General features: G+C 40.7%; 1 protein-coding gene across 5 annotated transcripts in view; it reads left to right on the forward strand.

Annotated features, from left to right (window-relative positions):
• TOPBP1 (DNA topoisomerase II binding protein 1) overlaps positions 1–14,301 on the forward strand; it is a 50,283-nt gene that overhangs the window by 21,880 nt on the left and 14,102 nt on the right. For all 5 annotated transcript variants that reach the window (XM_075921903.1, XM_075921901.1, XM_075921904.1 and 2 more), the window contains exons 15-18: positions 5,041–5,214; positions 8,046–8,155; positions 13,043–13,166; positions 13,737–13,883. In XM_075921903.1, coding sequence (XP_075778018.1) covers positions 5,041–5,214; positions 8,046–8,155; positions 13,043–13,166; positions 13,737–13,883 — 555 coding nt within the window. The remainder of the gene's footprint in view (positions 1–5,040; positions 5,215–8,045; positions 8,156–13,042; positions 13,167–13,736; positions 13,884–14,301) is intronic.

Raw genomic sequence — 14,301 nt, forward strand, 5'->3', positions numbered from 1 at the left:
TTTATTAAATATTTTAGATGTTTTTCTATATTTTCAAATATATTGATTTCTGTTATAATACAGAATTCAAAGTGCATAGTGCTCAATTTATATTATTTTTATTACAAATATTTACACTGTAAAAAGATAAAAGAAACAGTATTTTCAGTTCCCGTCATACAAGTAGTGTAGTGCAATCTCTTTATTGTGGAAGTGTAGCTTACAAATGAAGATTTTTTTTTTTGTTGTTGCATAATTGCACTCAAAAGCAAAACAAAATAGAACTTGTAAATTCACTTTGTCCTCCTTTCTCTTCAGCCTATCAGACAAACAAGTTTGGTTACAATTCGCAAGAAATAATACTGCTTGCTTCTTGTTTCCAATATCACCTGAAAGTGAGAACTGGTGTTTGCATGGCACTGTTGTAGCTGGCGTTGCAAGATATTTACATGCCAGATGCACTAAACATTCATGAGTCCCTTAATGTTTTAACCACTATTCCAGAGGACATACATCTATGCTTATGATGGATTCTGCTCAATAACTATCCAAAGCAGGGTGGACCGCCACAAATTCTTCTGAGTCCAGTGCCAGTAGCAGAAGGTTGATTTTTTTTTTTTTTTGATGGTTTGGGTTCTGTAGTTTCTGTATTTGAGTGTGGTCTTGTTCTGAAAACAAGTGTTTTGAAGGCATGCCCCATACCTTGTCCCTCTCAGATTTTGGATGGCACTTCAGAATCTGAAACCTTGGGTCAAGTGCTATAGGATTTTTTAGAAATCTCACATTGGTACCTTCTTTGTGTGTTGCCAATAAACAGCCTATCCCTGCAGCAAACCCTGTTACCAACTCTATCCGCATATCTATAAAAGCGACACCATCACAGGACCTAAACACACAAGCCACAACATCAGGGGCTCATAACACCTGTACATCCACTAATGTGATATGTGCCAGCAATGCCCCTCTGCCATATATATTGGCCAAACTGGACAGCCTCTATGCCAAAGGATAAATGGATGTAAATCAGACATCAGGAATGGTAATGCACACATCTGTAGGGGAACATTTTAATCTCCCTGCACATTCAATAGGGGATTTAAAAGAATTTTATCACATGCACCCTGACTTAATTAGCTTCGTTAACAGGTAATTGACAGGTACATTCTTTTGCTGTTATATATACATGGGGTTCTGTAATTTCTACTTCAACTTATCTGAGGAAATGTGTTTTACCCACAAAAGCTCATGACCTAATGAATTTGTTAGTTTCTAAGGTGCCACAGGATTGCTTGTGAGAAATCTTCAAGTACATAAAAGATTGTTGTAAAGGGGAGGGTGATAAATTGTTCTCCTTAACAATCAAGTACAGGACAAAAAGCAAGGGGTATACATGCAGTAAGGAAGATTTAAGTTAGACATTGGGGAAAACTTCTTAACTGAAAAGGTAGTGACTAAATGAACAAATTACCTAGGAAGGTTGTGGAATCTTTGTCACTAGAGTTTTTTAAGAACAAGTTAGATAAACACCTATCAGGGATTGTTGAAATAATCTTTAGTCTGGCTTGGAGATGATCTGCTGAAGTCCTTTTCTGTCCTATATTTTTATGATTCTTTAATCTCATTATTTACTTAGTTGCCCATCTAAGTAATATTGAGATGTTACTTTTCTTCTGTCCTTTGTCTCTCTTATCTATGTAGGCCATTCTTATAGCCTATATGTCTAACCAAAGATCCATCTAGCCCAGTGTCCTGTCTTGTGACATGGCCAATGCCAGCTGCCCCAGAAGGAACAAACAGAACAGGTAATCATCAAGTGATCCTTATGCAGTTACCCCATTCCCAGCCTCTGACAAATAGGCTAGGGACACCATTTCTCCTCAGCCTGGCTAATAGATCCATCAATGGCTATCATCGATTATTTTATCTAGTTCTTTCTGAACCCTGTTACAGTCCTGATCTTTACAATGTTTTTTGGCAAGGAGTTCCACAAGTTGACTGTGCGTTGCATAAAGAAATACTTCCTCCTTCAAGAGACGTCCCTGTGGGTGCTCCACAGCAGGTGTCGGTGCATTCCAGTTCCAAGACCGGAATCTTCAGAGTACTGCCTGGAGGGGGGAGTGCACGAGCACGCACGGCAGCAGGGTGCATGAGTGCCACATGGTGCAAACACGCATGTGCGGCCACCCTCCCCTCAGTTCCTTCTTACCATCCCCAGCTTAAGACAGAACTCAGCTGTACCGTTCACTCAGCATTGTTCTGTATAGATAAGTAGTTTGTTTTCCCCCATTCTCCTTGGTTATTACCTCGTGACCTATCCAAGTTTGTCTTTCTATAAAAAAAGAAAGGAAAAAAACCTGTTATCCAAGTTTTTTTCCCATTGTTCTGACCTTCACCCTCATCGGACAGAAATGCCTGGATCACCAGGTTCTTTCACTACTTGGGCCTGCTGATAAATGACACAAAGTCAGTACTCACGCCGGTGCAGTCCATACAGTTCATAGGAGCTCAACGGTCACAATAGCTTCCTTGCCCACTGGTAGGTTCGAAAAGTTCAGGGTCCTGGTCCAAAAGCTCCGCATGATGCCGCAAGTAACGGCATATGATTGCTTTCACTTGCTTGGCCACATGGCAACATGCAACCCAGTGGTCCCCAGTACACATTTGTTTATGAGGTGCCTACAGGGTTGGTTCAGCACAGTCTACAGACCGAACTATCATTCCCTTACCAAGTCTCTTTCCATCACACCCATGGTAAAAAACGCACTACTTTGTTGGACAAAGATACAGAACTTATGTACAGGAATCCCATTCCAGCCATCAAAACTCTCCGCCATCATCACAACAGATCCTCCTCCACGGGCTGGGGAGCTCACATAGGAAATCTAACAACACAGGACCTTTGGACACAGGAGGAAGGAGCCCACCACATTAACATACTAGAACTAAGAGCTGTAAGACTAGCCTTCCAACACTTCTGTCCAGCAGTAGCACACGAGCATGTCAAGATATATACTGACATTGTTGTCACCATGTTTTATATAAACAGGGAGGAGCCTGTTCCCATGTCTTGTGTACATAGGCTATCACCCCTGTGGAATTGGCACCTTTGCCATGCCATCACTCTCAGTGCATGTTATCTACCAGGAGCGCTGAATGCCACAGCTGATGCACTAAGCTGATCGTTACCTCAACAGCATGATGGCAGGTAGACCAGCACACACTGTACGCAATCTTTGCGCATTGAGGTTGTCCTCTAGTAGACCTTTTTGCAACAAGTGCCAACAAAAAATGTCCCCTATACTGCTCCAGAGCAGGCATAGGCAAAGACTCCCTCGGAGATGCTCTCACCATAAAATGGAACCAGTGCCTTTTCTATGCCTTCTCTCCCATTCCCCTCCTCCTTCGCATGATACTCAAGAAGGGACAAAGCCAGAGTTATTCTAATAGCGCCATGCTGGCCCAGACAACCCTGGTTCCCCTTTCTCAGCAGAATTGACACTGTTTCCACCGATCTCTTTGCCACGCAACCCTAGACTGTTATGTCAACCAGGCATACAAATCCAACACCAATGGTTCCTCAAACTCCACCTGAAGACTTGGTACCTGGATGGTTCTCAGGTATAGAGTTACAATGTTCTGATCAAGTATGCAATGTACTTCTACACAGTTGTGCTGCTTCAACTGGGAAAACATATTCTGACAAGTGGACGTGTTTTGGGCATTGAGCCATCCTACGGAACATCTCTCCTGAGACTGCCCCATTACCCGTCATCCTTAACTACCTCCTGCACCTAAAGCACTCCAACCTTTTCATCAGTGCTGTTAGGGTGCACCTAGTGTTATAACCACATTCCATTCAAAAATAGACAATAGTACAGCTTTTTCCCATCCAGTCACAAAATGCTTCATGAAGGGCCTACACTCTGTACCCTGATGGAACTCCACCAAGAGAGCCATGGAATCTTGATCTGATTCTCAGTGTACTGACCAATCCTCCATTTGAGCCAGTGGCCACCTGTTCTCTCCTTTACCTTTTTATGAATGCCACATTTTTGGTTGCAGTTGTATCTGCCAGGGGGGTGAGAGAAATGGTAGCCCTGATGGTGGATTCTCCGTACATCATCTTTTTTAAAGACTAAGTCATGCTGCGTACCCAACCCAAATTCCTCCCCATGGTATGCTCTCTCTTCCACATAAACCAGATTATTCACTTATCCATATTTTTTTCTAAACCTCATGCTAATACTTTCAAAGCAAGGATGCATATGCTGGATGTCCGCAGAGCGCTCTCATTTTACATCACAGAACAAGGCCACTTAGGGTTTCACCCATACTTTTCATATCCATTGCAGAATGCAAAAAAGGACAACAGAGATCCTCCTGAAGACTATCTCATTAGATTTCTGAATGGATAGCCTTGTGCTCCTGTCACAATCAGCTCATTCCACAGACCTCCATCGGAGCCTACTCCACCAGAGCCATAGCAACATCTGTAGCTTACCTCCACAAGGTTCCCCTCGAGGACATATGCACTTCAGCCACATGGGCATCTGACCAAACTTTTGCAAAGCACTACGCACTTTCTCATGGACCTCTGTCTTCAACAAGAGTCTTATTCTCTATCCCTTTAATGATTCCTAACATTCTCTTTGCTTTTTTGATTTCTTCTGCACACTGAGTGGATGTTTTCAGAGAAGTATCCACAGTGACTCCAAGATCTCTCTCTTGAGTGGTAATAGCCAGTTTAGTCCCCATCATTTTGTACCTATAGTTGAGATTATTTTTCTAATATGCATTACTTTGCATTTATTAACATTAAAATGCTGTTGCCCAGTTGCCTAGTTTTGTGACATCCTTTTGAAGCTCTTCACAGTCTGCTTTGGACTTCACTATTGTGAGCAGTTTGGTAGCATCTGCACATTTTGCTGCCTCACTGTTATATCCTTTTCTCCATATTATTTATGAATATATTGAATAGGATTGGTCCCAGTATGGACCACTGTGGACACCAGTAGTCCGTCTATGTTAACACAATTATTGTTTCTTTATTCTTTTTGGTAGGATGCTCTGGCAGCTTTGGAAACTCCAGGGGGTCCCAATCAGAGAAACAAGAAATTGAGTACTCCTCTCTCTGAAGTCATTGGCAGGAACTTGAAATTAGCTTTGGCAAACAGCACGCGTCAAAGAGCAGCTCTTACTGCCAGTCCTGAGCTGAAGGCTGCACAACCAGAAGTGGTAGGATTATTGTTTTTATTTATTTACTAGATTAGAAGATTTACCTGGCATTGGTCGGGTCCTTAACTAAATATTTTTTTTCTTCATTTAAATCATTGCTATGGGGTGGGGGTGGACCTGGAGGGATTCAATATGCAGGCTGCCTGGGAGAGAGAGGACTACCCAAGCCCCCTCTCACAGCAACAGCTTGGGGCCAGCTGACAAGCACTTCTTCTTGGCTGCTGCAGCTGCAGGGGGAGTACATGTCCCCCAGCCGGGGCAGGTGCAGGTTTATCTGTCCCCTGCATTCCTCAGTCAGAGTGAGGAATGCGGCTAAAGAGTGGCAGAGGGTTGGCAGACCCTGGCCTGGGACAGTCGCGGATAGGAGAAAGATATGGTTTTATGAGAAGCAATCCTATGCCAGACACGTGCCATTTTCCTGGCACAACCAAACCATGACCTTGGTTTAGGTTATGAAAAGAGGAAGCTGCATACCAAATTTGTTGGTCCTAGCTCTTACTGTGTAGGAAGAGTTCTTGAAGAAACAGACAGATACACAGATAGAGACTCACACACAGACAAACTCTTTCAAATATATAGTATATAGGTGGACTTAATCAAGAAGATACAATGTAAACAAATAAGTTAGGAGAAAATGATAGATTATGAATTGTGATAGCTTTGATGCTGTATCTTGCTATATTCAGCAGCGCCGCATTATGACTTTTGTGGGCTCTAGGCACTTTTGCCTTCGTGGGCCCCTCCCACCATAATAATATCAATATTAAAAATTATTTTTGATATAACTTTAAATACTTCAACATTTTTTTTTTTCTGTTTTAGGCAAAATTTAATAGATTTTCATGGGCCCTAAAAGTTTCGGTTTTTTTCTGATGTGAGGAAAAAAATTAAAACATTTTCTTCGACCCTAAAAGTTCTTTTTTTTTCTTCTGATTTTAAAATAAATTAAAATATTTTCATGGGCCCCTAAAAGTATCGTGGGCCCTAGGCACTGTGCCTACTATGCCTAATGGATAAGTCGGCTCTAATATTCAGGCAAAAATTGGAATGACTGTCCTTTTGTTTCTGTTGAAAGAGAAGAGACCAATAATTTTGACCCTTAAAAGACACAGAATTTTATTTAAAGATATTTGTACCACTGACTTGGTTTAACAGTTTTTGGCAGTATGTGTATATGTATATGACTATTAGATGATGAGCTTTCGTGGGCCAGACCCGCTTCCTCAGATCAAATAGTGGAAGAAAATAGTCACAGCCATATATACCAAAGGATACAATTTTAAAAAACGAACACATATGAATTGTATCCTTTGGTATATATGGCTGTGACTATTTTCTTCCACTATTTGATCTGAGGAAGTGGGTCTGGCCCACGAAAGCTCATCATCTAATAAACCATCTTGTTAGTCTTTAAAGTGCTACATTGTCCTGTATTTTGCTTCAGCTACACCAGACTAACATGGCTACATTTCTATTACTATATGACTATGTGAGTGTAGATAATCCATATTTCTAGATCTTGTAGCTCATCATTGTTAAGGAATTCATAGTGTCTGGTGCCATGAGAATGGTGAGCAAGAGATAAATATTTTTTCTCCGATTAACTATTTATTGGAGGATGTCCATTATTTTCTGTGAAGTATTTGGAATTTATTTTTGTCATATATCTTGCTTCTTCACCCTTCCACTTTAAGTGCTGTTGTTGCTTCACTTACTTGGAAGCAGGAGACAAAAGATTTCTCACTTTCACCCCCACATTAAGAGGTGTTTTGATTATTTTCCTCCCCCTTAGTATGTGTATTTGCATACTCTTTCCTGGAAGCAAGAATCTTTTCATGCTTCCTTGTACTAAATCTGCTCTATCCTGAAGAAAGCAAAATTAGAATAGAACAAAGAAATGCGGGCGGAATGTACAGCAGATGCAGTGGATTGAAGATGTAGGAAAAGGCAGTGCTTTGTGTATTATTGGCTGCACATGTACCCTGTAACCAGTATGAAAATGGGGTAGGGATGTTAAATTGCAGGTAATCAGCTAATCGAATAGTCATTGGAATTTCTATAGATTAGTCAGTGGCGGGGAGAGAACTGCAGAGCTGCATCTGGGTTATATCCTGGCCCCAGGAGCTAACCCCACTGCAGCTCTGCCTTTTAAATATATTAAAGAGACTTCAGTTAAAAAGCAGAGGCACAGCGTCTGGGACTGGGTGCTCCCGGTCCCCTGCTACGCCTCTGCCTCCCTTGCCCCCCAAATGGTGCTGAGGGGAACCGGCTTTTAAACCGGATCCCACCAGCTTCTGCTTCCCCGCCTTGCTGCCTCTCTCTGATAGAGGCAGCAAGTGGGGGCAGGAGGGAGTGACTAGCATATGCTTACTGGGTAGTCAATTAGTTGCTTACAAACATCATTCCACTTCCCCATTCTAGGGATGTAAGGGAAGATTAACAGTAATTTGCCATGCTGTAGTCTCATCTTTCTCACTCGCTTCATGCCATGCACATCTTGGGCCCCTTTGTCCTTTATACTAAGATGTTTTTGTGTCAGCAGTCTTGTGTTTTGTGTCAGTATTTTCCCTGTTTAAAAGTTCAAGAAGATTTCAGACTAAGAAAGAGGTGTGATATATTCTCGTGAAACTGTGAGGTAAATCTTTGCTCCTTGGTTCCTGGCATGTTGAGCTATAAGAGCATTCCCTTATGATGGGGAGGTTCAGGAAGCAGAGAGAAACAGAACTCAGGTAAGTTATTTCTCTTCTTTATTATTACAAAGATGTTAGTTTAAAGCTCCTCAGAACATGGTTTTTTTTTTTTTTCATATTTTTCCTCATGACTGCGAACAGGTGGAAGATTCAAAACCTCTTGCTGATCTAGTCATATGTGTTAGTAAGAAACTCAGTAAAAAGCAGAGTGAACTGAATGCTATTGCCGCTTCTCTTGGAGCAGATTACAGGTATTGACTGATGCCAGTAGTTATTACACTCTGCCTTGATATAACTTTTCACTCCAGTAAATCTGAAACTTGGTGTTCTAAAATCTGGTGTGTGCATGTGGCATTTAATTATAGCAAAGCATTAGCCTTCTCTGTATTAAGGTTGCAACTTGTTTTTAATTAAGGAATGTTATTAATAGGGATGTTGGATAGCAACTAATTGAATAATGGTGTAACTGCGGCAAATTTTAGCTATTATACGATTATTCATTAGTTACTGGGGGGCAGGGCTGACAGTCAGTGTGCTCCTGCCCCATTCCCAAGGAGCCTCCTGCCATCCCACACTGCTGCTTCTGTATCAGAGGCAGCACCAGCCCCCATCCACGGGGGGTCAGCTCCCCGTGGACAGAAGCTGTGCCATTATCTCAGGGAACAGCGCAGATCTAGTGCTCTTGGGGAGTTGGCTCCTCCCTCCTCTCCCTTGCTGTCTGTGACATGGGGGGGGTGTGTATGTGTGTGTGTGGGTGTGTGTGTGTAGGTTTATCAGTTAATTGTGTAGTCAACTGCAGGTTGACATCCCTAGTTATTAACTTTTTTTGTCATTAGTTTGGGTCCTGATTTTGCACTCCTTAATTTCAGTGGAAGTTTTTTTTGAGGGGGAGAGTGTTTTGTAATTTGACTTTAAGTGGGAGCAGAATCAGAAATGTATATTTCTATAGGTGACAGCTAAAATAAATTTTAATTAGTTAAAGTGGCAAAAGCCTGTGTGTTCTTACTGGATGACCAGATTTGCAGTCTCAGCTTAGTAATTTATTTTTGTTTATGGGGGAGAAACGTCTTCATATTGAATGTTACTTTGAGCTTTTAGTAACACTGAAAACAGAAGAGTCCTGTGGCCACCTTAAAGACTTACAGGTTTATTTGAGCATAAGCTTTTGTGGGCAAAAACCCACTTTGTCAGATGCCACCCACTGAAGTGGGTTTTTATCCAAAAAAGCTTATGCCCAGATAAACTGGATTAATCTTTAAGGTGCCAGGGGATTCCTCGTTGCTTTTTTGCAGATTCAGACTTACACACCAACCCCTCTGATCTCAAAAACAGAGACACTCATGTTTTCAATTTTAGGTCTACGTTTCAGTGCCTGCTAGAGAATTTTTCTGAAAACTTTTTGATTAAATACTTGGAGATTAAAATCTTTAAAGTGATCCTTTTTGAAATGTTGTATTATCTTGGTTTGGCTGAAAATAATTGCATTTTTAGGATTAACAAAATGGGCGAAAATGTCTTTTGGAAATAATCTAAATATAACAATACCAGTTCCTCAGATGAGCATAACTTCCATTGTGTCAATTCCATAACTATCGGGAACAGAGTTGGATCCTAAACTATACCCATAAGACCTCAGGAAATACTGACCTACAAATCCTGAGCAAAGCTTATAGAGAAGTACAAGATTATCTAACTACAACTAATGTCCTTGACCTGACTGGGATTAGCTGCTGGGGAGACCCAGAGTTATGAGATACTGCTATCTGTCTCAGCCTCAAGTGGGCATTTTGCTGCAGCTAACTTGAGCGACAGTAACCTGACACACCAGCTTGTCTGCCTTGTTAGCTCACTTCTCAGGGTTCTCTTAGCTCAAACTTTGTCCAGCAGAGCATAAATAGTGAACTCCAGCCCCTGACCCATGTCACTCTACATTCATAAAGGATAGTGTGCTGATCCTTTAAAGAGACACAAACAGCAGCTTTACCTTTACTGGAGTCACTTCAGTCAAAGCACAGGGTTGGTTTAGAAATCAGTGGTTTCCAAACTTTTCGGCATCATGCCCCTTTTTGATTTTTGATAAAGTCTTGATTCCCCGCCCCCCTCCCCCCCCCCCCGAAAAAAATAGCAGCAAAACTTGTTGGGGGGGGGGGGGGGGAGCGGCAGGAAGGAACTGACCGGGGCCAAAAAAACAAAAATATAAGCAAAACTTGATGAGCAAAAAAAAAAAGGAACTGACTGGGGCCGAAAAACAGTCATGGCCTCTTTAATCCCTGGGATCAGTGTTTTTTTTTTTTTTTTTTTTTTTTTTTTTTTGTAAAGAGGTGCCGATACTCCGGGGGGGGGGGGGGGGAGTTGCTCTTTTAAGAGCAGAGCAGGCATTGCCCTTTTAAGGAGGCTATTTTGAAGTCTGCCGGGACTCTCCATCCTCCCCCCCTCCCCAGTCAGCCTGAGCTGGACGTGTTCTGGTGGACATCCGAGCCAGGAAAACCAGAAAATACCGGACATTTCACATGGTATTTTCTGAATTTTTTTAACTGGACGGACTGGGCTCTTTCTTGGGTGCAGGGGGATTGACTGAGCAAGGAGGGAGTGCTGGGTCACCTCACACTTCTCCTGGAATTTCTTCACGCCCCCCAGGGGGGCACACACACCCCAGTTTGGGAACCTATGGTTTAGATGAAAAGCAAAACAAGTTTGTTTAATCAGAAAGAGAGAGGTTTTAAGAGATTCAAGCAAAAGTGATAAAGGTAGAAAGTTACAAATGAACAAAAGTAAAAACAGACGTTCTAATGGTTAAGTTCTAATCTAACAAGCTGCAAACTTTGTTCAAGATAACGTCCACTGGTCTTCCTACAGTCTGTTATGATCCCCCACAGAGTTCAAGGCACTGGTTTTCCTTGTCTTCACAGATGAAGGATAATGTAAGGGCTCTCTGACCTTCTCTTATAGTGTAGTACACCTTTTAAAAGGGTCTCTTCTCAACACACTTGACTCTGCTTCAAGAGGAAGGAATGCTTCTTGGGGTTTGCAGTTTCCATCCCTCATTGAAATAAGTGATCATTTACCCCCCAATTTGGTTTCCCCCATGGTTTTGATGGCCTGGCATGCAAATGTGCTTTTCTTTGTGGTTTTCAAGGTGGTTACACCTTGCTCAAATTACTTGGGAAATGCATTCAAGCCAGGAGAACTGCATTCTTTTGTCTGGAAAAAAAAACTTTAGAAAATTCCTGTCACACCTAGTTTAAAAACATTTTAATTGTAATTCCAGAATATCCATCGGGTGTTGACACTATATAGCATGCCAGAATATTAATGATCCATGAGTTATTAGTTTCCATTGACACATTATATAAAAACTTTTAGATAGAAAGTATAACAATAGTTGGTTAGGTTACACTGAACTAATCAGGCCAGTTGAAACTCACTTCTAGATAATAGGAAGCCCCTAACACCATCTAGATTCAGGCCAGGATGTAATACCACAGCTTTTGATTACTGATGTAAAGATCTCTCGCTGTCATTGAAAAGTCAGAGATAAGCATTCTTATTCTCCTGAACGTTTCAGCAGTATTAAAGACTGTCAACTATGAGATACCATTCTCAGGCAGGATAGCAGTATCAGGGATCCAGGGACATGCACTAAAATGGTTTAATCCATTCCTCAAGGGATGAATCTAGTAAGTTGTGATGGGAAACTGCATCTCTGCAACTAAATGCGTCTTATGGAGTCCTACAAGGATCAGTTCTCTCTGGTTCTGTTCATCTCAGTGCAGCTACTAGGAGGACGGGTATAAAATGGCATGGACTCAAGCACTAGCAATATGCAAATGACACACAGCTCAACTGATACTTCACCAGAATGAACAAGATCATGGATAAATAATAGCTGGTTGAAACTGAACAGGAGTAACAGAGATGATGATGCTAGTCGGCAGAAAAAAATCACTTTGAAGAGTTCAAAAACAAGAGTGTCTCCTTTGGTTGAAGGCAGACGCCTACAATTGGTCATTTCAGCTTAGGAGTTTTCCTGGATTTCTTGGTGACACTAATCTCTCATGTAACAGAATCTGCAAGTAATGCTTTCTGCCATCTCCTGATAGGAGACTCCATCCCATTTTGACAGATGGCTACCTGACCTCAATTATACACGCCTTGTCATCTCCTGTCTGGATTACAGCAATGTAGTATACGAGGGCACAAAATACCAACTAATATTGAATGCTGTATTGCATCTCAATGCAACATAGGATACCGCAAGCACATTAGGCTTATCCTCCACTTCCTAGACTGGCTTTCCATATAATATTGAATCAGGTTCAAAGTATAGTCCTTATCTTCAAGGTGCTTAATAGCCTGGGCCTGAGATCTGAAAAATCACCTAAAGTTTAGGGACGAAGACCAGGGTACATCTTTGCTCTTCTAGCACAATGGAACTCTGTATGATAAGGGTAAAGCTTATCCATGCAAGAGACAGAACTTCCTCAGGTACCAGTTCTAGACTGTGGAATGATCTCCCATAGAAACTTAAGGACCATTTCAAACCCTTCTGCACCACATGCAAGATGTGTATCTTCAGCCGTGTTTTCTCTGACATACAATAGAACCTTACGCATTTAAAAGCAAAATCTACAAAAACAGAATCAAGACCAAACACTACACTGTGCAAATAATTTTCCGCATGCAGAGAGAGAATGAGACACCAAACCACGTTACTGATGTTAGTCATATTGCTTAATGTACTACCGAAAAGTACTCAAATATAACAGGTGAGGTGGGCAATGTAAGATTCTGTATATAGTATAATACAGAAGAATATTACTGTTCTATGTACGTATTTCAATTTGTAAACTGACACAATCAAAAACCCAAATCTAAATGTTACGGTACATTTTATTAATAGTAAATTGAAATTACTGAGATATTCATGACATGATTCGCCCAAAAATTCTTATATTTGATGATGGTGATTTTGAGGAGGCAGATAAATAAGTTTTTGGTACCTTTGGTTAAGCTTCATAGAATAATGGTTATTTATAGTGGTGGGTTAAGATTTAATTTCAAGGATGCAGTAATTACAATATTAAACTAGAGTTAACACTTCCAGTTATGGAGTTATATTTTATTGGTGTTTATTCTAGATGGTGCTTTGATGAAACCGTAACTCACTTCATCTACCAGGGACGACAAAATGACAGCAGTAAGGAATATAAATCTGTTAAAGAAAGGGGCATACACATTGTTTCAGAGCATTGGCTTTTAGAGGTATGGAAGAAATGTATTTTTATTTTCCTCTGAAATGTGAAGGAGAATGGAAATAGACTGACTTTGTTTTTTTAAAAGTGTGTGCATGGGTTTAAATTGTTCATACACAATATTTGGTGTTTTTTGCATTCAGCTTTTTATGGGCTTCATCCTTCTAAATCTTAAATATTTTAATTGATATACTCTCATCTTTGTAATGACTGTAGAGGTGAAATTGACAATTTCTTCATATATTTGTTTTCATATCTAATACATTGACTTAGTTTAGCAGAGCTTTTTGTTGAGGTTTCCCTGAACAATAACTTTTGTTTGGATAAGTATTTGCCAGTGGTACAGTACTAAAGTTAGGTTTAGTAGTCATGAAGAAATATCTTCAGAACTTTTTCGAAAGTAAGAATTTCATGCTTAACATCATTTAAAAACTACATGTATCTTCTGAGTTAGTGTTTTTACCAATTATATTATTTTTGTTGAAAATTTTTATATTTAATTTTGCCTAGTGCTATCTAAGCTAGTCTTAGTTCTTCCCAAATTTCTAATAACTTCTTATATTTATGAACTTTATTGCAGAGTGCCCAAGAATATAAACGACTTCCTGAATCTCTGTTCCCTCACACTTACAATCCCAAAATGAGTCTGGATATCAGTGCAGTGCAGGATGGCAGACTTTCTTCTAGTAGACTTCCATCAACAGGAAAAACAGTAAAGGAAGCTGAGGTACACCATAAGACATAACCTCTGGTCTGTATTGGAATCATTGATTTTTATTTCAGTCTAGTTGTCTCATTAACAAAATGACACGAACTCTAGTTATTTAGTAATCCTCTGAAGTCAGGTTCATAGAATCATAAGGCTGGAAAGGACTTTAGGAGGTCATCGAGTCCAACCTCCTGCCCAAAGCAAGACCAACCCTAACTAAATCATCCCAGACAGGGCTTTGTCAAGCCAGGACTTAAAACCTCTAGGGATGGAGATTCTACCACGTCCCTTGGAAATCCATTCCAGTGCTTCACTACCCTCCTACTAAAATAGTTTTTCCTAATATCCAACCTAGACCTCCCCCACTGCAACTTGAGACCATTGCATTTTGTTCTGCCACCTGCATAACAGCCTCTCTCCATCCTTTGTGGAACCT

Source organism: Pelodiscus sinensis, chromosome 2 (assembly GCF_049634645.1).
Source record: "Pelodiscus sinensis isolate JC-2024 chromosome 2, ASM4963464v1, whole genome shotgun sequence".
NCBI classification, from domain to species: Eukaryota; Metazoa; Chordata; order Testudines; family Trionychidae; genus Pelodiscus; species Pelodiscus sinensis.